The sequence below is a fragment of the Lytechinus variegatus genome, chromosome 4 (genome assembly GCF_018143015.1).
Source record: "Lytechinus variegatus isolate NC3 chromosome 4, Lvar_3.0, whole genome shotgun sequence".
Taxonomy (NCBI): domain Eukaryota; kingdom Metazoa; phylum Echinodermata; class Echinoidea; order Temnopleuroida; family Toxopneustidae; genus Lytechinus; species Lytechinus variegatus.
The window spans coordinates 32954696-32975685 of NC_054743.1; the positions used below are offsets into that span (position 1 = coordinate 32954696).

The 20990-nt window shown below is 35.6% G+C and overlaps 1 protein-coding gene across 1 annotated transcript in view; it reads right to left on the minus strand.

The window, feature by feature from the left end:
• LOC121413874 (translocation protein SEC63 homolog) overlaps positions 1-20990 on the minus strand; it is a 42711-nt gene that overhangs the window by 14764 nt on the left and 6957 nt on the right. The window contains exons 4-13 of the mRNA XM_041606850.1: positions 16076-16222; positions 10749-10854; positions 8881-8995; positions 8200-8315; positions 6914-6975; positions 6277-6335; positions 5747-5797; positions 4393-4501; positions 1931-2025; positions 1214-1352 (exon numbers count right to left, since the gene is read on the minus strand). Of these exons, the coding sequence (XP_041462784.1) occupies positions 1214-1352; positions 1931-2025; positions 4393-4501; positions 5747-5797; positions 6277-6335; positions 6914-6975; positions 8200-8315; positions 8881-8995; positions 10749-10854; positions 16076-16222 (999 nt within the window). The remainder of the gene's footprint in view (positions 1-1213; positions 1353-1930; positions 2026-4392; positions 4502-5746; positions 5798-6276; positions 6336-6913; positions 6976-8199; positions 8316-8880; positions 8996-10748; positions 10855-16075; positions 16223-20990) is intronic.

Genomic DNA, 20990 nt, shown 5'->3' on the forward strand with positions numbered 1-20990 from the left:
GCTGCAAATTGCGCAAAATGCATGGTAAATTCCTCTTTCCGACTTCCGAACACACAGGTACTGGAGACTGTATTCAGTCTTATACTTCTGAGACCATTTCTTGGTCTTCTTTTGTTGATTTTCCGCCATTTTGTGTCAATATCAACCCATCAATACGCCGAAATCACACACCGATATTCCACCGCACGACTCGACAAATCCAGAGGCCGCGAGCGCACACACCTCGCGAAGCTAGCCGGGCCTACCGGCCTGGTGCACAGTGGATTTCCGTTGCTCCTTATTTGTCTACCTGTCACACAGAATTTAGTAGCAGCGAACGTAATGGAGTTACTACATGCTAAAGTTAGCAGACGATACATGTCCTTCCAATCCAATTTGATCAATGCCAAAAAATCGTAATTTCGGGAGGATAAGGATGGTAATCGTAAGGGCGGGAGTTGGGATGAATTTTCGGGAGCCTCCCGATGAAATCGGGAGGGTTGGCATCTCTGTATTTTTAACAAAATAGTTATATGAAAGAGCCAGTTACATCCAAATGAGAGAGTTGATGATGTCACTCACTATTTCTTTTGTTTTTTATTGTTTGAATTATACAATGTTTCAATTTTTACGAATTTGACGATTGGGACCTCCTTGCCTGAAGCACAAAATGTTAAAATAATGGAATTCCATGTGTTCAGGGAGGAATGAAACTTCATTTCACATGACAATGATGAGAAAATCAAAATATTTCATATTTCAAACAATAAAAAACAAAAGAAATAGTGAGTGAATTACATCATCGACTCTCTCATTTGGATGTAGCTGGCTCGTTCATATAACTGTTTTTGTGAAATGAAGCGAAACTTTGAAATGTCATAACTTTCTTATTTTACATCCGATTTTGATGAAATTTTCAGTGTTATGCTTGTTGAATTTTTCTCTTTTTATTCAAATCAAGTTTTTATTGGGGTGGACTTGTCCTTTAAGTACAGCTGGCAGGAATTTGCCATTACAGTTCACTGTGGAAATTTGTTTTCCATGATCATTCAAAAATACTCATTCTGCCTTTACAAAGGAAGCCTGAATGAACCCAAAGATACTTACCTACATCCAGAGTTAGGGGGCAGATCGATAAAAGCAGCGAAATACAGAAGGTACATTTACAATAAGTGTTTTATATTGCTCATTCTGCCTTCACAAAAGAAGCCTGAATGCAGCCAAAGATACTCACCTACATCCAGAGTTTTAGGGGGTAGATCCGATCTAGCAAGGTGAGCGTATATCAATGTCCTGACCTTGACACTGTAAGGAAAACAGAATGGACGCTCCTTGTTCTTCAGACCGATATCGTTGGAAAACTCCCTCACAAGCTGAATAGAAAATAAATTTTGTTCCATGTGATCAAACTTTGGGAAACATCTAATCCGTGCAGAGAAAAAACGTCTGAACATCATCATGACCATTATAAGAATAAATGTTTTCCTATTTTGCCATCCATTAGACCATAGGGGGGAACCGTCCCCAAAAGTTGTTGGAATTTCAAATTTTACAACTTTACATCCATGAAATGCCCATCAATATTCGATATTTCCTTAAAGTTGTTTTGATTTAGTTGGAAACTATCAAGAAAATTAATGATTTGTCCTTCTTTCTTAAATCTGGCATATTACATTCGGTTTAACATTCAATCTACCTGTATGATAGTCTACATGTGGGACTACAATTTTGAACATACTGTATCAGATGAAACCTCAAATAACCAATGTTGCCAATTTGAGGAATATAAGCTGATCAAAAAGGGCATTAATTCATTGTCCCCCAATGATACACAGGTTCCTTTCTCCAATTTTAGCAAAATATATAAAAGCAATAAGGGAGCATCAAAGTGAATCAAACTAAAAAAAAAAAAAATCTGCTGGAGAAAGTGAGATTGGCACATATTACTCACCGGAGGGAGCTCTTCGTTATCGCTTGGTCTGTTGACGACCTGACTATTATGACTCTTCTCAAACTCAAATGATCCCGAAAGAATCATCAAGGCACCTGTAATAAGAAAGTCAACACCAAAACACTTGTTATCTTTAATACCAATTATGTATACATTTGGGTATATTCACTTCAACAAGCCACCTCATTACCTTATCATTGCATGCTCTTTTTCCATTCATATTTTGAACAAGTGGAATGCCTCTGGCCGTCTCACCTGCATCACGCGGTTCAATATAGCAGCAGTGCTGACTTTGCATACTACTCTAACTCGCACAAGATGTTCAGTGATACATGGTTACTCTTATGTCCTCTTTTTATGAACTAGACCAATAAACTTACAGAGATATGATGGTTATTCAACAAAAAACCCCCAACATGGCCAAAATTCATTGACCTTACATGACCTTTGACCTTGATCATGTGACCTGAAACTGGAACAGGATGTTCAGTGATACTTGATTACTCTTATGTACAAGTTTCATGAATCAGATCCATAAACTTTCAAAGTTATGATGGTAATTCAACAGATACACCCAATTCGGCTAAAGTTCATTGACCTTTGACCTTGGACATGTGACCTGAAACATGCACAGGATGTTCAGTGATACTTGATTACTCTAATGTCCAAGTTTAACGAACTAGACCAATAAACTTTCAAAGTTATGATGGTAATTCAACAGATACCCCCGATTCGGCCAAAGTTCATTGACCCTAAATGACCTTTGACCTTAATCATGAGACCTGAAACTTGCACAAAATTTTCAGTGATGCTTGATTACTATTTTGTCCAAGTTTCATGAATCAGATCCATAAACTTTCAAAGTTATGATGGGAATTCAACAGATATCCCCAATTTGGCCAAAGTTCATTGACCCTAAATGACCTTTGACCTTGATCATGTGACCTGAAACTTGCACAAAATGTTCAGTGATGCTTGATTACTATTATGTCCAAGTTTCATGAATCAGATCCATAAACTTTCAAAGTTATGATGGGAATTCAACAGATATCCCCAATTCGTCCAAAGTTCATTGACCCTAAATGACCTTTGACCTTGGTCATGTGACGTGAAACTCATGCAGGATGTTCATTGATACTTGATTAACCTTATGTCCAAGTTTCATGAACTAGGTCCATATATTTTCTAAGTTATGATGACATTTCAAAAACTTAACCTCAGGTTAAGATTTCGATGTTGATTCCTCCAACATGGTCTAAGTTCATTGACCCTAAATGACCTTTGACCTTGGTCATGTGACATGAAACTCTAATAGGATGTTCAGTAATACTTGATTAACCTTATGGCCAAGTTTTATTAACTAGGTCCATATACTTTCTAAGTTATGATGTCATTTCAAAAACTTAACCTCAGGTTAAGATTTGATGTTGACGCCGCCGCCGCCGTCGGAAAAGCGGCGCCTATAGTCTCACTTTGCTTCGCAGGTGAGACAAAAACTCTATTATTGTTATAACTATTTGCCAACTCCAATTTAATTATGACTTTGTATGTAGGTTTATCAACATTTTGTGAATTGGAAATAAATTATGAATTGAATTTGCATTGCATTCCTTTCAAGACATTCTCCATGCATGTATGAAATACAATAGGAAAGAGTCACCGAGTATTATCATCTGAAAGTGGCATTTTCAATGTCTAAGAAATTATGAAATGTATGGATTGTTTGAGAACAGCAAGGCTAACCATATCTTGCACTTCAAGTTATCAGTGATAAAGCTAAACAATTAGTAAGTATTTTAAAACTACATATTGCAAAAGTGGAGAGTGGCATGTGTAGATAAATGCCTTCCTAATGTATGTGAGCGGTATGGTGAGATTTGAACACCTGACCTTGTGATTCAGAGTCTGGAGACTTATCCACTGAGCAGCAACACCTCTTGTGTAATTGATCATATATTTTTATGTTACAGGGCCAAGCACCATGTTACAGCACCATCCGTAAACAACTTTAAATCAATATTAAAAACACATCTATTTAATTAATAACGAGCATTTAAGGAGTCCTAAAAATTGTAGAATATATACTTTAGTAAATAGTTTCTGCACTCAATGACTCCAACTCTGAACTCGGGTTTAAATCAAATCCTGGTTTAAAGTTGTGCTTTAACTATGGATAGCCAATTGGGCACAAAACCTGAACAGTAAACATTCCATTTGTTAACTCATATGACACCCAAATTGTTCATAATTGTCTGGGAATGATAACTGAAGTATTATTCTTCGTTATGAAAGCAAAAGGAATTAAAATAGTAAACAAAAGAAATATACAATACAAACAGAATGTTTGAATTTTGGCTCCCCATAATGTTAGCAGAGTTAGACCGTGGTCTAGGTTAAACCTGACTTCAGAATATGGGCCTATAAATTTATATATAATGATTATTAGTATTATTACTACTCACGTTTGAGGTTCATACAGGGGGTCTTGTAAAGAAAGTGCATGAACAGCTGTGTGGTGTCTATGAGGATCTCGACTGCAGTATATCGGATGGATCGGTACCACCATGTACCCTGGTAAGAAAAACAAGCAATCATCATCTTATAATAAAGTAACCCCCAATATTCTTATAATTCTTACTGGTACATTAATTTGTATTAATACAGATGTAACCATCCATCTCAAAATGCGTAAAAATTGCCCCCAACAGACCTTTTTTTTAAGGAGTTAAATAAGCATATCCAAAGTCTCAAAATGATATATAACTTGATATACATGAACAGCATGTCAAATTTGATTTACAATTACCGACAAATTGTATTTGATTTAATGAAGAATAATTTTTCAGTGAGAGCTTCAAAGAATAATGAGAAAATATGATTTGAACTTTGGGTTGAATTAAGCATGGAACATGCACTGTGCAAATTGGGTTATATTTCCAGGAGTAAAAAAAAAAATAAATAAAGTGCTGTCAAAGTAACCCTGTTCATAGCTGGTGTTTGGTTTAACTTTGTAAATTCAAATTATGACAAAATAACTCTTACAGTAAATTTTCATTTCTTTTCTTCAATTTTTGGAATCCATATTACTATTTTAGCTAAGGACAGAATGTCTGGCCTACTGAATTAAAGTTCTTTTTGTGGAGGATGGTTACATATAACTGATTCCATCAACCTAGACACTTTTCGGCCAACTTGGAATTTGATTTCCTCTACCTTATGAGAAAAATATATCCCCACATCCAATTGTTTTCTTTTTCATTTTGCAGTACAGCCCAAAAAGGTTTTTTCCTTATTTCAGAGAGATGGAGTGTAAAGTGTACTGAAGAATGCCTGGTAAAAGCAAATTCGAAGTTGTTGCTAGTGTAGATAATCACCAACATAAAGGGAGCTGGGCCTTGTACACCTGAGGGAAAACCAGCAATGTTGTTGCTTTATTGGTGATATTCAAAGTCATATCTAGTTCTTAGACATTATACCAAAAATGATTTGTGCCCATTAACATTCATGTTTAATGGGGGGGGGGGGGGGAGGTAAAAATCTACTTGAAATTGCTCTTCAAATGTGGTATCACAACATGAAACCTTCTTCCATCAATAATGGTTAAGGCTATTGATCAGTTATATCAGGACTTAAATCAAATCAAGGCCATCGAAGGCCATAGCAGTGGATGTGCTTTAGATTGGCCTTGGAGGATTGCCGAGGCCTTCTTTTATCTATTTATGTTGAAATATACAATGGACCCTTTTTAAAGGAGATCTTGCCCTAAAACATTCAAATTTAAGGCTTGTTATAGAAAAATACCTATTATATACTCACCACAGCAATAGGCAAGAAGACCATGAATGCTAACCCATATGCAGCTAATACCTAGAGATCAAAGGCAAAAATGTAAAGATAATTATTCTAAAGGCTGAAAAACCCAACTTCCTACCCACAATTTCATACAATAGAAGTGTAAAAAGAGCATATGAACATTACCTCTGAATCTAATTTTCGCAACAATGCACATGGAATATGTCTTGATACTACATGTTGTGATGACTCTATGTTGGAATTAAAGAAGGAAACAATCAGTTTAAAAAGTTCAAACTGCAATTCATTTCTGATGTCACTGGATTACCTTATGATACCTTATCGAAATTGCTTGTCCTTAATACGACTCAATAATTTTGATATGGATTTTATTAAAAAAATATCTGAAATTGAAGGACAAATGATATATCTAGAATCAATAAAGGAAAATATTTCATACCATGATTATCCACCATTTCTGCTTCTCCTTGCCTAACAGTTATCCTAATATTTACAAATTGTTATGCATTCAATATCTGTACGTCTCGACTTACCCATACTGAGTTATTCTGATCCACAATCCATGCTGGCAATGCAATACCAAACGTTGTGGCTGAATAAAAGATTAAAATAGACTAATTAAATAGGTACAATCAAACCCATGATCACCCTAACCACACAAGAGCTTTTTTGGGGGTGTTAGCAGGCCAGGGGGGTGGGGGTTGAATCAATCCCCCTTGAAATATCGGCAGCTGATTGTGCCAGCACCACGAAAATTGGCATGATATTAGTATGCAATGCAACTTTTATACAAGGCTGTATGGACGATATTTCTGAAATTAGATTTTATTTTATTTGATTTAATATGCTTATTCATGCAATAGTGTAATTTCTATATTATCTGTAATGATATCCCCACATCCATGATACATCATAACATATCATCTCTATTTCACATTCATGTATAATTTCATCGTTTTAACTTCTGTGTATCACTTTGTCTATTACCAGTGCTCATAATATATTGTGCATGTTTGTTCTAGCTATTTGGATACACCAATTTTTCAAAAGTTCTTTCTGGACAGCATTTTTCATGGTTAGGTCAATGTTTCTAACTACTGGGAATCCTTGCATGCTGAGAGCAAAATTCTTCATGAAATGCTCCCCCGATGTCTTCTGAATTACATGTACCTTGTCTACCATCTGGGCTGCCATACTCTTCCCAGTTTCTTCTTGATTCTTCATCCGTTAACCTGCATAAAACACAATCACATTTACAGCAAAATTAAAAAAAAGTCTGTTAACCTACATAAATCACAAATCAGATTTGTATGTAATTTTTTTTGAAAAGTACCAGGAACCAGGCCAATAATACATTGACTTCAATGGGACTGATTATTATGAATTCATGAAGTCACATGTCAGGCCCCCATTGGCCGATTTTCACCAAATTTGGAATGTGGGGTTTTTCATCATGCTCTACCAAAATATGGTATAAAAAAAGCTGAAAAAAGAGAGAAATGCAAACAGTGAAAATTGATGACATCACACTACGGTACTCTATTGAATATTGATATTTAATATGAAGATTACCTACATGTAGATACAAGATGTTTAATTGATGTGTGCCTACATTACATGTATATAATCATCATTGTCATCATCATCATCATCATCATCATCATCATCACCATCATCATTATCATCATCATAATCATCATCACCATCATATGACATTCTTATTGACACCGTCATCATCATCATAATCATGATCTCACATCATCTCACATCATCATCATCGTCACCGTCACATCATCATAATCATCATCATCATTCTCCTTACTATCACCATAACCACCACCAGCCATCAAATAAAAGTTTGTCTAAATACGTGTTTGAAAGGGTGATAATGGCTATAATTCTCAAAGGGCAAAACTCAAAAGGTACGCCAACTAATACCCCTTTCATAAACCCAATTATGCGGATATTATCTGCATAATTTGGTCGTAAAATCGGAGCAGGACAAGATTTATCCGCATTATTTTGATGCTGCAATCATCCACATAATAGCAGCATCGGGACCAGATTTTGACTTTATGAAGGCATCTCCAAAGTAATGTGGATAATTGTCATGGTGCGGTCACAAGGTCATCCTTTTCCAACGCAACCCCAACGGAGGGGGCGTGTGCAGTTACCATGACAGTTATCCACCTTTTTCAGGTCGGGCGCTCATAAAAAAAGTGTGGATTATTTTCGGAGTTTGTGAATGCAATTTTTATTGAATTATCCGCATTACTCTTAGGTGGATAATTGGAGGATGGGTTTCTGAAAGGGGTATTACATGTAGCTACCAAAGATACTGAAATTGGGGCATTAGATTGACTGCTTGCAAATTTGCGATGAACTTTTGCACTCGATATTGATAGTAAGGTTTAATGAACCAGGACCCAGACGTGGGTAAAGTCCAATCGACTTACGCAGCATGAGCTTTAGCAATCTTCATGAACATGGAAGCATCACCGCCCTCTTTGTCAGGATGGTGTAACTTGCTGAGTTTACGGTACTGACGCTTGATCTCCGCCTCTGATGCTCCCTAAATCAATTGAAACAAGAGGGAGAAATGTGTGTTTTTAATCTATGTCCTTTTTAAAAGGCCACTGATTAGATTTCTAGTAACTAAGACAAAGCAAATTAGTAAGATACCATTTTGCAAGTATTAAGTTTTGAATACAAAAAATATTCAAAATAATCCATCATTCATTATATTGTTGAAAATGTTCCAAACTAACCTAAGTATCTTACTAGGGCTGATCTTAACTGAATTTTTATTCATTTCTAACCTCTAACTAACTAATTTCTAACTAAAACTAGAGAAAAATAATTAAAATAAAAAAGAGCTAATAATCTGGTGATGTCACACCAGCATGTGATTAAGGTCAGTTAAACATTTCATTTCTTAATAATAGGGACAGTGATTTTTCATTTACTTGTAAATCAAACTGGAGAATCATTTTTTATTCTTAACTTTTCCTTGATAAATTAGAAAAAAAATAAAAACAAAACAAAAGTTTGATTTTCATAATTGTCATTCCTATACATGTATACACTGTACGATTGCATAAAAATAATTGCATTGGAATTCATCCACATCAACTCACCCTGTCTACTTGTAAAATTTCAAATGGATCATATTCAATATGGTCCCTTTCAACCTGGGAGGCTTTCAATGCTAATAGAATAAAGATGACCCATGCCACAAACAAAAATAGCCACCTGATAAAAAGAGAGAGGAAAAAGACAATCTTGAGTGCAATGTCTGTAAGTATACTTATTAAAAACATATTTGATTTGATTTACATGTACATTTATTTCCACATTCCAATAAAATCATATACAAGAGAAATCATTTTTTTCTTAGGATAACATAAGTTAATGATATAATTAATAACATATACATATATAAAATACAATCTAATCAAAATATAGTTATACCTAATTAATTTCTTTTTTTTAATTGTTACAAAAAATAGCAGAAAAAAATCATACATATATACATATATCAACATAGTACATTTTGAAATGTGGGAGACCTTCATCTTAAACTGGGAGCTTGAAATTGATGAAGGTCTCAAAAGGAAAGGGGAAGGAAAATCAGACAAACAGTGCAATATTGTAAAGCTATTGGAACGAAAACAGCGATAGTTGGATGTATGGATGGATGGATGTGGTGATTTTTTTACCTGATTGCTAAGAAAGCATGAATGCTTGTAAGCAAGCAACCAGAGGACCAATGGCTTAAAGTCCCTTCCGAAGGACCTGGTACTGAGGATTAATGCCTTACCAAAGGGCACTAGCGCACCTAGTGGGAATCGAACCTGGGTCACCAGAATACGAATCCCCCGCTCTACCGACTGAGCTATCGCGCCTCCTATAGTTTACTCTTATTTCCTTTTCTTTCTAGATTCAATAAGCACAAAGAACATTTTATGAACATACACATGTATGGAACATGTATCATAATAAAGACAAGCTAAGATATTATTGTTCCATTACATGTATATTAATTCACTTTCTCTTCCAACTTTGATGTGCCAGTTTCTTTTGAGGGAGCCTAACATATTTACATAGAGCTTCATAATTCATTCATAATCAAAACTAAAGTATAAAAAATCAGTATAAAACACTGTCTTTCATAAGCAAATGATTGGAAAAGATAAACATAGGATTGAACATGAAAATTCAGATACAGAAAGTTCTGTAATTGTGGAAGATAAAAATACCAGCAAGTAAATATGTTCACATTTGAAAGAGATGAAAATTCAATCTGATCAGAGGATAAATACATTTGTAAGATACATGGACTCTAATAAAAAAAAAAATCTGCAGCCATTATTGTTAAAGGTGAAGTCCACCCCTGGAAATTGTTAATTTGAATAGAGGAAAATCAATCAAGCATAACACCAGAAATATCATCAAAATCAGATGTGGAATAAAAAAGTTATATTTTTAATTTTCACTTATTTTTAACAATATATATGCACAATTCAGTGACAAGCAAATGGTAGATTATGTCCCTCACTGTCTCTTTTTTTTATTGTTTAAATTATACAATCTTTCAATATTTACAGATTTGACAAAGGTGACCAACTTGACATACCCATAAACTGTTAAAATAATGGTAATTCCACATGTTCTGGGAGGAATAAATGTTTATTTCATTGACAATGAGAAAATGAGAATTTCTCATATTTCACATAATAAAATACAAAGTAAGTGAGCAGGTAACGTCATCAGTCCGCTCATTTGCATACCAACCAGTATGTGCATATAACTGTTTTGTGATATTACAGGTAAGCGAAACTTTAAAATGTCATAACTTTCTTGTTTTACAACCGATTTTGATGAAATTTTCAGTGTTATGCTTCTTGGATTGTTCACCTTTTATTCAAATCAACTTTTTGTTGGGGTGGACTTTTCCTTTAAGAGTATTCACAAACAGCATGAATGGAAGGTGAGTGATTAATACCTGACAAAGTTTTTGACAGTGCTTGACGTGGTAGGGGCCTTGATCTGGGCCCTTTTAGATTCACACGGGTCACAGTGACACGCTTTCCGGACTTTCTCTGGGTCATCTATGGTGAGTAAGAAGAAAAACACAATAAATGAAAATATTTCATTTTTGTAGTTTTTTTTTAAACTTTCATTTCATACAAATATCTCAATTTCATCTGCTCGACTATTTCTCTCCTCTAGAACTTTGACAAAATTTTGTCCACAAAACAAGGTCAACCTATTACGACGAGGTCCATGTATAAGTTTAAGCACAGCGCACACTTGTGGAATTGTAAGATCGTGATACCTACCAAACCCTCTCACCTCGATCACAATCTTAGTTTTCGTGTTGAGCAATATGGGTCAAGTTCCGAATCTTGCTGCTTCTTTGACTTTTTCTTTGGTCATTACGATTTTTAGAATCTAAAAATAAGTTAGGCAGATCTGAAAAAAGTAAATTAATGTGACTGTGTAAGAAGCGCTTATTTCATGTATTTTGGATGCCCAGCCGTGTCATGACTAGCAAAGTCAACTCGGGTCCACAATTCATCTTTGATTAGAAGATGATTTTCAGTTTCTCACACTCACACTAGTGCGAAGTTAGCTATACTAACCTCGCACTATGAACATGATTACACAATGGATTTTGAGAACTCGGTACACATCGCTTCATAACAGAAGTAATGTTAGCCAAAACTCAGTAGGATCTACTCACCAAGAACCTTCCAGACAAGTAGCTATATTTAGTATAAAAACAAAAATTTTAAAATAACAAATAATAATTTAACTATGAAAATCAGAAAAATAGAGAATTGAATACCACGGTCTTGTCAGAGGAGCTTCCAGAGCCTCTGATGGTAGCGCTAATAAAGTTCACAATCTCAATTCAGCTTGTCGGTCGGTAGTTTTATAAGTTTGTATAAATTCATTTTATGCAGAATTATTTTTACTATTCAATAAAATATGGGCACCAATAAATGCAATACCTTCAAAATCATACTTGTAGATTAGCACTGCCGATGATAGCACTACTTCATCTCATCATCATCATCTACTATAATCTTCGAAGGGCTCTGTAGCCTATCTCGAAGATGAAATTAGACTTGGATGCATGTTATGAGGAGGAGTGAGGTACATGTATATTTTCAAGGTGATTTTGCAGGAGCTTTTGGAAGCTGTCAAGTGCAAATGCATTTACTATTTGAAGAGGGAGTTCATTCCATTCAGGGACAGATCGTTGGGCTAAGGCATATTTGTCAATATTAGATAGCCAAGACAGATAGCCAAGCGCGATTGGTCCATAGCGCGTCACGTGATATGATCGAAATCAATGTATTTTCCCAGCCGGTCCACCTTCGATGAATATATTGACCAACCGGTCCATGAATATATTTTTCTACGTGTATGGCGCCCTCTTGTGGATTAGATGTTACCATGCATTATCGGCCTGCCTTGGGTCCTGGACCTGGACTGGACTCGAACTTAGAGTTAGATCTAGGGCTAGGCCTAAACAAAGTTGATTTGATTATAAAAGGGTCACTGCGTTAGATTAAAGTTACTAGATCAAGATCTAACATTAGATCTATACCAGTTCAATCAATCACTGTGAATAAACAACAGACTGCACATATATATCGTTAGGCCTAACTTTATCTTCATTATTAGAGGCTATCTAATATAACAGATATTGACTGATGGGATGAGTAAACAAAAATTCTTTGGACCGCCTAAAGGATTAATATTTTCCCTCGTGATCATATTTTCCCTCAGCGCTGTGCGCTTCGGGAAAATACAAATCCGGCGGTCCAAAGAATGTTTATATTACACACCGCATCAGTCAATATCTGTATAATATTGCCTCTTGGACGATATGTCTGAAAGCACTTGTTGTGATTTCTCCTGGTGACAGTGGTGCTTAAAGAAAACAATTTGTCTTGGGGTATTGCAGCAAGGTTATTCACTATCCGGTACACCATGCCGAGTCTGCTTACAGTGCGTCATGAATACACAATAGACCACTTCAGCTTGGTTGAGAACGCTGGTTACGCTGCTAGTTCTTCGGTTATCAGCTAGAACTTAGCGAGCCACTTGCCTTTGGATTCTTTCCAAATTCTGTGTATCCATGATTAGCAGAGTGAGGATACCAAACACTGCAGTGGTACTCTAAGTGAGGGCGTATTAAGACTTCTTCTTCTCGTGTTACGCCTGACAAACCTATCTGTTGGGTTACTTTCTTGCAGATCAGTGAGGTATGTGTTGACCATTTGAAGTCGTTGGATAGAGTAATTCCAAGATATTTCCCACTCTTGCAGAATTAAAAAGCAGTGGACATGTATATGCACTCAGTCCTTCGGAAGAACTCCAGATTTCAATAAGTTTAAAATGTAGGTGAGAATAGTACTTCCGATGATCGGAGCTGAAAGAGGTCTGGTAATAAGTAAATAATTTCCATTTATAATAATTTTTTTTTATTCTATTTTTTCATGACATTAATATTCAACATTTGTACTACGAAAATAAACATGATTTTTATTTGATTCAATGATTGTATTTTGTTTTGGTCCAATGATGCTCAAGTGTCTGATATTTTGGCACTTAACTCTATAATCAACCTTCAAATTATTATCTGTTAAATAATATTTTTTCAGAACAAAGTCGCGCACAGCTGAGCGAAGATGTCTGATGTTAAGAGCCAAAAGAGGTCTGTTTTGTAAGTGAATGATTTCTATATCAAAATTAATGATAGTAATATAATAATCAAAATCAGCATTTGCACAGCAGAAATAAGTTGTTTTCTCAACAATCAAGCAATTATCCTGAGATTTAACAGCAATCCTGTATTTTAGGGGTCTAAATTATTTCAGGTTGCTAACTTCAGTTCAGGCAACAGCTTCACGACCGCTGTTAACGCCACGGTAGTTCAGTAATGCGTACGTACGTGCCAGTATGGCAGGCCGTTAATGCCATTATTATAGGACTTTATTTAGGCATTATTATTTCTTCATTCTATAACCCCCCCGCGCCATGACAAGTAACGCTGATTACCGTTGGTTTGATATACCATTATACTCTTCATTCTTCACCCATAAGTGCTCAGATATACCCCCTATTATGCTCCAAATAATAAAACCCCCTAGAACCAAGGCGTGCTGCATGGCATTATTGCATACCCCCAACCCCCCGGCCCGGCCATGACTAGTCCCGGGTCACGTGACACCCCGACGGCTTTAGGTATACCGTTATTCTATACCACCCCCCTGGCCCCTGTATATCGCATGATAGTTACCCCATTGGTAAATATAGGCACTTGAGATGAAAATTAGGAAAGACTGTTCCAGCATCTTTGATAGACTCACAATGAGGCCCAATATCTACGATTCACAAAACTGTTTGAATTTTCAAATTCCGATATCTAGAAGTCGAGTTATTGTCATCTTTGTGATGAAAAAACAGGGCTTTTTGTGGACAAAAGAAGATTGCAAAATCTTATTATTTTCTTTGTTTTGGCATGGCACATTTATAACACATAGCTTATGGGGAATTGTACAATCTTTTAATATATCTTAAAGTACTCAGATTGATTTGACATATTGGCATATGTCTTTGGTTCAAGGGCAACTACCCCTGGACAATTACCCCCCCCCCCCCGGCCGGACAACTATACTGTAAACCTATGCCTATTTCGGGGGTAATTGCCCTGTGGTAGGTTTGTGCACAGGGTAAACATGACTTGATATTGATTTTCTTTGCTTGAACATTAGAAATTAAGTTTTCAATTAATATAATTTGTAATCAGAGAATTAAAATAATAATCTTAGGATTTCTTGAAAAAAATAAAAACAGATTGATTTCAATTGTCTTTTATCTGATTATTGTTATTGTGGTCTCAATAAAATTGTTGATATTATTATTGTCTCATCATCGTTTCATTATTGTCCAAATTTTTATTATGATTATTATTATTATCATAATAATAATTATTTTTGCTTCATTAATATTATTTTCTAAATAATTATTACAATAACAATTACTATCATTATAGTAATAATTGTTATAATTATTTCATAATTATTATTGAAATGATAATTATTATTGTCTCAAAAATTATAAAGCCTTTAATTATAATTATGAAAATTACCCTGCCCGATCGTCAAGTCAGATTCGCAAAAGCCTCACGACACTCAAATTTGAAGCTCATATTCGGAGTCTCTCTATAGACCAAATTCGATTAAAATTTCACAAAATGTTCTTAAATATATAAATTTATTAATGACCAAAGTTATCAAGAGATCTGATGATTATAAGAAGGAAATTTCAAGCAAAGAAAAATAAATACCTCGATATTAGGTCCTTCCCTCGCAAGAAGGTAAGTGTAACTCTGTGTTATAGTATTTCCGACGTTTACCGAAGATGTTCGAAGCAACTGCAAGAACTTTTGACCAATCAAAATCATGGAAATAAAGGAAGAAAATGACTCTGTCTTTTCGGCCAAAATCCGAATGCAACTCCAGCACTCGGCCGAAGTGCCGAGCGGAGCGAACTGTGTGTGTTAGACATACGCCTGCCATTCACTGCAATGCAAAAATCGACATCTAGCGCTTTGTCCGTGCGATCGCGCGCCCGACTGAAGTGCCTAGTAAATACAACTTTACATCTAGGCGTGTAGCTGTATAGTCCTATACTATAGTATAATAATGGCATTAACGGCCCGCCACACCCGTACGTACGCACTACTGAACTACCGTTAACAACGGTCTTGGAGCTGTTGCGAATAGCCTGAAGTTAGCAACCTAAAATAATTTAGACCCCTAAAATACAGGATTGCCGATTTAACGTTAGGATGCGATTTAAAATTAAATCATCCAAAATTGATTGTGGACGTGTCGTGGTGCACAACTTCCTTTATTTTGCCCCTGCGTCCGAATTTTTGCAAAACACTTTTCCCGTGTGCAGCGAATGTATTGACTCCTTTGACTTTCTAAAGACTCGATGAGCACGGCACATCACATCACAACTGCAGTGCAGACAGTCATCATCACAACACAGCTCACTCAGCCGGCTGCCACAGCCACTCTCTCGTTTAGTTCCTCCGATGTTCGGAGATCGGCCCGGGGTCCGGGGATGATGACCCTGCGTTATGCTAGCGCTCAGATTCACGATTATGATAACGTGTCTTTTGACGTGGGAATGAAAGGCCACCGCCATACGGCAATCGGTAGATTCATCACACTCACAGTCGCATTCTCTATAACAAAGTTATATGTGCAAGGCAGAATTCAAATTAACAGATTACATACTCACCCTTTTTGTGCTTAGAAGGCCATAAGTAATACGTCAATGGAAAAAGGACCAGTGCATAGAAAGAAACCAGAAAATAAAGGGAAGTTCCTCCCGACTCGTCGTACTCAAACTTGGCCATCTTGATCTTCTCTAAATTGATAACGCCATCTACGAAGGAAAATAAGAAAGGAGCCGAAAACCCGTGCCGTATTTTTCGAGGGTTTAGTCAGGATCGAGGAATTAAAAGAGAATCTGAGAAGAAAGTAGAAAAGGAGAAGTAATCTGTCGCGTAGCTACAGGGGGGGGGGGTGGCCCCCTGAGTTTGGTGTGCCCCCCAAAAAAAAGGGGGAGAGAAAGAAAGAAAAAAAGGAAAGATAGAAGAAAAAAAGGAGAAGAAAATAAGAAGAGGAAGACGAGTGAATAAAATAAGGTGAGGGGAAGAGCTTTCAAACAAGATCTTCCATGGCACTATATACAATTAACAAATTGATTTTTTTTCAAGTGCTCTGTAAAATGTTAGTTTTATAGTCTAAATATCAACATTTTCAGCTCACGCTGCACGCCGGGTCGGCATTATTTGATTTACCAAGTTTCTTCTTGTATTCCATAAAGTTCTCAAAATATGAGTCCATTTCAGATGTGATTGTCAAAACCAACGCCTATCAGCTCGTGCTGCGCGCTCGAATTTGATTGGTGAGTTCAATAACAAGCTCCCTAAAATCCCATTTTCATTACAGTTTATAGGAAAAATCAGCTCGCGATTTGCGCTTGCATTAATGTTAAAATGGATTAACTCATGCGTCCTATTTATAACTACAAAATGCTTAGAATATCTAGTTTTCAAGCCTTAATAATCAACAAATTTCACGCTCTCATCATACTGAGCATATTAGATTAAAAAAAAAGAAAATTACATTTTCATGAATAGTCCTAATAAATAAATCGACCCTTGTTTAGAATGGAGTATTGACAAGTTTCATCTTGCGCTTAGGACTAATAAATAGGACGACAGTCATCATTTTTATATATTTTCATGATGACAAAGCGTCCTTGTCCCGGTACTAGGTCAAAGTGATATTAAAAAAAATATCAGCTAGCGCTTCGCTCTCGCATCCTTATAGTAAGTGTGATCCACATCCACTTTACAGTTTTCCTAAACAGTGCTTGAAATAGTCCTTAAATAATTATTTACCCTTTTTCAGATCGGAATAAAATTGTTTTTCAGCTCGTGCATGAGTAAAAAATAAAAAAAATGAAGAATGTTCAGATTCTAAGTCTAAATCTAAAACAGGCGCACGCATGTTTATTGATCTAGGCAGCTTGTTCTTAATCTAAAAATTTTCTGCTTGCGCTTCACGTTTGCATTATTAATGTAGGAAGACATCCAATTACCCATCCTTTTACAAAACAGAATAGAGTGTCCCGTTTTAGGTATAAAATCTAAATTTTCTTCCGATCGCGCTTCGCGCTCGCATTAATTGTTACATACCTATCCCTTTCATGATTACGAAAAGTGCTTTGAATTACGATTTTTTAGGTCGAAATGTCAAAAAGGTTCAGCTCGCGCTTCGCGCTCACATAATTTAATTGTTAAAACATGTATCATATTTTTCATGGGTAACTGCAAACTGTCCTCAACTGGTCCCTCTTCGATCAGGGCAAAACGTTTTATAAAAATTTTTACTCGCGCTTGGCATTCGCAGTAATTATCTTGCTACATACTAAGTACTAAGTATACGGATCTTGTTCAGGATCACAAACGGTGCCCAGAATGCTATTTTTCAGGACAAAATGCATGTAAGTTAAACAAAAGTTACCTCACGCTTCGAACTTTTTTAAAAGGGCTTATATGAAATTATTTCATATTTTTGTCGTTCTATGAAAAAAAATAAAGCTAAAAAGTGAATGTAGGACTATCCCTTCAAACAATGAAAAAAAATCAACATTATGAGCGGCCGATCGGCTCCACCTACTATTGGCGAAATTGGATCTGTCCCTGTGACACATACACATACAGGAAAATTGCCCCCCCCCCCCATTAAAAAGCAAGGACCCCCAGGAAAAAATCCCAGCTACGCCACTGGAAGTAGAAGTAGAGGAAGAGGATTAGGAAGAAGAAAAAGAAGAAGGAGGAGGGGGAGAAGAAGCCTATTTAAAAGTTATCATAACATACCATCAATGTATTTTTTAATTATTTATCAGTGTATCGGCGTTATTATTGTTCATTTTCTCGGTTTGATACAAATCAAAATTTATTCTCACGCTCCTCTTTATTAATACATTTCCCAAGATACAGATGTTTTTATCAACATAAAATTCGTTTATAGGTCCGAAAATGTGGCGTCAGGGGTGATGTAAGGTATTTTTTTTTCGGGGGGGGGGGCAAAGCCCCCCAAAAGACACTTTATGCCAAAAAGGGCATGTTGGTGCATATGGATATTTTCACCATGAGATTATCACCTGTGTGAAAAAGTTGTCAGGTTTGTAGTAATTAAGTTCAGAAAAGTTTTTTAAAAAAGTGATTTAAGATTAATAAGATATTTATATTTAGGTATTATTTCATTTGCAAGGGAGGGTAGCGAGCGAGCGGTTCGGAAAAAAAAATCAAATCTGATGTTGTAAAACTCGCCTTTTGGTCATTATGGACTAATTACTATTAAAAGGGCATCCTTATAATCATGCGAGATGTTGCGAGCGCGAATCACGAGCTCAAACTTTTGGAAATTTTATGTAATAAGACGTGAGAACTAAAAAGTAAACATTCCTAGCAGTTTTTTAGTTGTTGTTGTTTTATTTCCGTAAGCTTAAAAATATATAATTCTATAACTTCTGTAAATATAAAATGTACAGTATATACAAGCAAGACAAAATTACGACTGGTAGCGCATATTCAGCTGCAACTTTAATTGTTGCTGCTGGTCTTCCATGGAGCCAGTGCAATGTAAGACAATCTGACAAATCATAAAATAAAATCCACTGATAATGATATAACGAATTACAGAACAAAACTAAAAGAAAACAAAGTAAAACATATATGAAAAGAAAATAAATATTCTGGCATTTCTGGGGTTAAGTTATGTAATAATTTATAAGTGAAGAACAGGAGATGTATTTTTTGCCTGTCAAATAGAGGCGACTGTGAATTTGGTTCTTAGAAGTATGAGAGTATGAGTTAACATTGGTTATTATCCGTCTAGCCCCATTTCGGATTTTCTGCAGTTTTGATAAACATATTTTTGCTGTAGACTGCCAAATTACATCTCTATAATCAAATGGGGTAATAAGTTAGATCTATACATTAATTTTTAGTTCAGACATGTTCACATACTAATTCTTAATCTACTTACCGTTTTACTAATCTTGCTTCAAATCTTTTCGATGTGAACATCCCATCGTAATTTATCATTTATCATTTACATGAATACCAAGATATCGTTTAGAGACTATTTTCTTATAGATTTATTGATTTATTTCATTTTCTTTCCATTATTCACATAAAAATAAAAAATACATAAATACAATTACAAGCAAAAATGAACAAAAGTAATGACCTTACATTTGCAAAAATTGGGTAATGTAAATTATACGAACAAAATACGATACTGCATTTTATAAAACTAAACATTCTTAAAAGAATGAGTATTCGTGTGTATGTTATTTACTTGAGACTGCTGCTGCTGATCTTTAAATTTTGTATTAAAAAGAGAATGCTTTTTAATCATATTGCCTGTTCCAAGTAACATGCATACAGTTTTGTCGTAATTGATCTTTAAATTGTTATTATTCATCCATGTTACCAGGTCTTTAAACTCTTCATTTAGGACATTTTCCAAAACTTCAGGATTTTTATGCGAATAATGATCTTGCACTCATCTAAAGCAAAATTTACATGTATGCCATGGAATGAAGAACAACAGCGGTCCCAGTAAAGAACCTTGTGGTACACTTTTCGTAATCACTTTTTCTTCAGAGAGTATACATTATTCCATTATTGATACAAGTTCTAATTTTCCTGTTGGATCAATAGTTTGTAAACCATCGTAATTCTTTACCCTGTAATCATGAAGAAAGGATGTGAATCTAACTCAAGAATTAACGCGAGCGCGAAGCACGAGCTGAAAATTTTGATATGCTGACTTGAAAAGGAACATTTAAAAAACTTCATTTAATTGCTGATGAATAGGATATACGTGCTGCATATCTCACCAATCGATGATGCGAGCGCGAAGCGCGAGCTGAAAATTTTTGATATTCTAACCAGAAAACTGGACATTCTAGGCATTTCAATTTAACCAGGGAACAGAATGACTATCTAAATAAACAATAATTGGTATGACTATGAGCGCAAAACACGAGCAAAAATGTGTGATATTCCAACGTGAAAATTGGACATTCTAAGCATTTTTACATGAACAGGGTGAGTATCTTACTAAACAATGTTGGATGCTAGCGCGAGCCAGAAAATTGTGATTTGCTCACCTGAAAACTGGACATTCTAATCTTCTGTTTTTCAACCAAGAACAGAATAAGTACCTTACGTGCGAGCGCGAAATACAATCCAAAAATGTGGGACATTCCAATCTGAAAACTGAACTTTCTATGCATTTTTATAACCATAGACATGACAAATACTTTATAATAAACAATAATAAATGCAAGCGCTAGCCCCCCAAAATGTGATTTTCTAACCTAAAATGTATTATGTTTTACTTTGAAAAGGGTATTTCACTTTGAAAAAGGGTAAAGTTCATTTTGAAAGGGCATTTTTTCCTACGTTCCGCCGCCTCTGTGTGGAACAATGATTATTCATTCTAAAGACATAAAAATGCACCATCTTTGAATTACTTACTGAGGCCCAGTTGGGTTTGATCTGATGTCATCTGGGATGTAAAATGTGTCCCAGATGGCTTACCCATATGGGACCCAAATGAGTCCC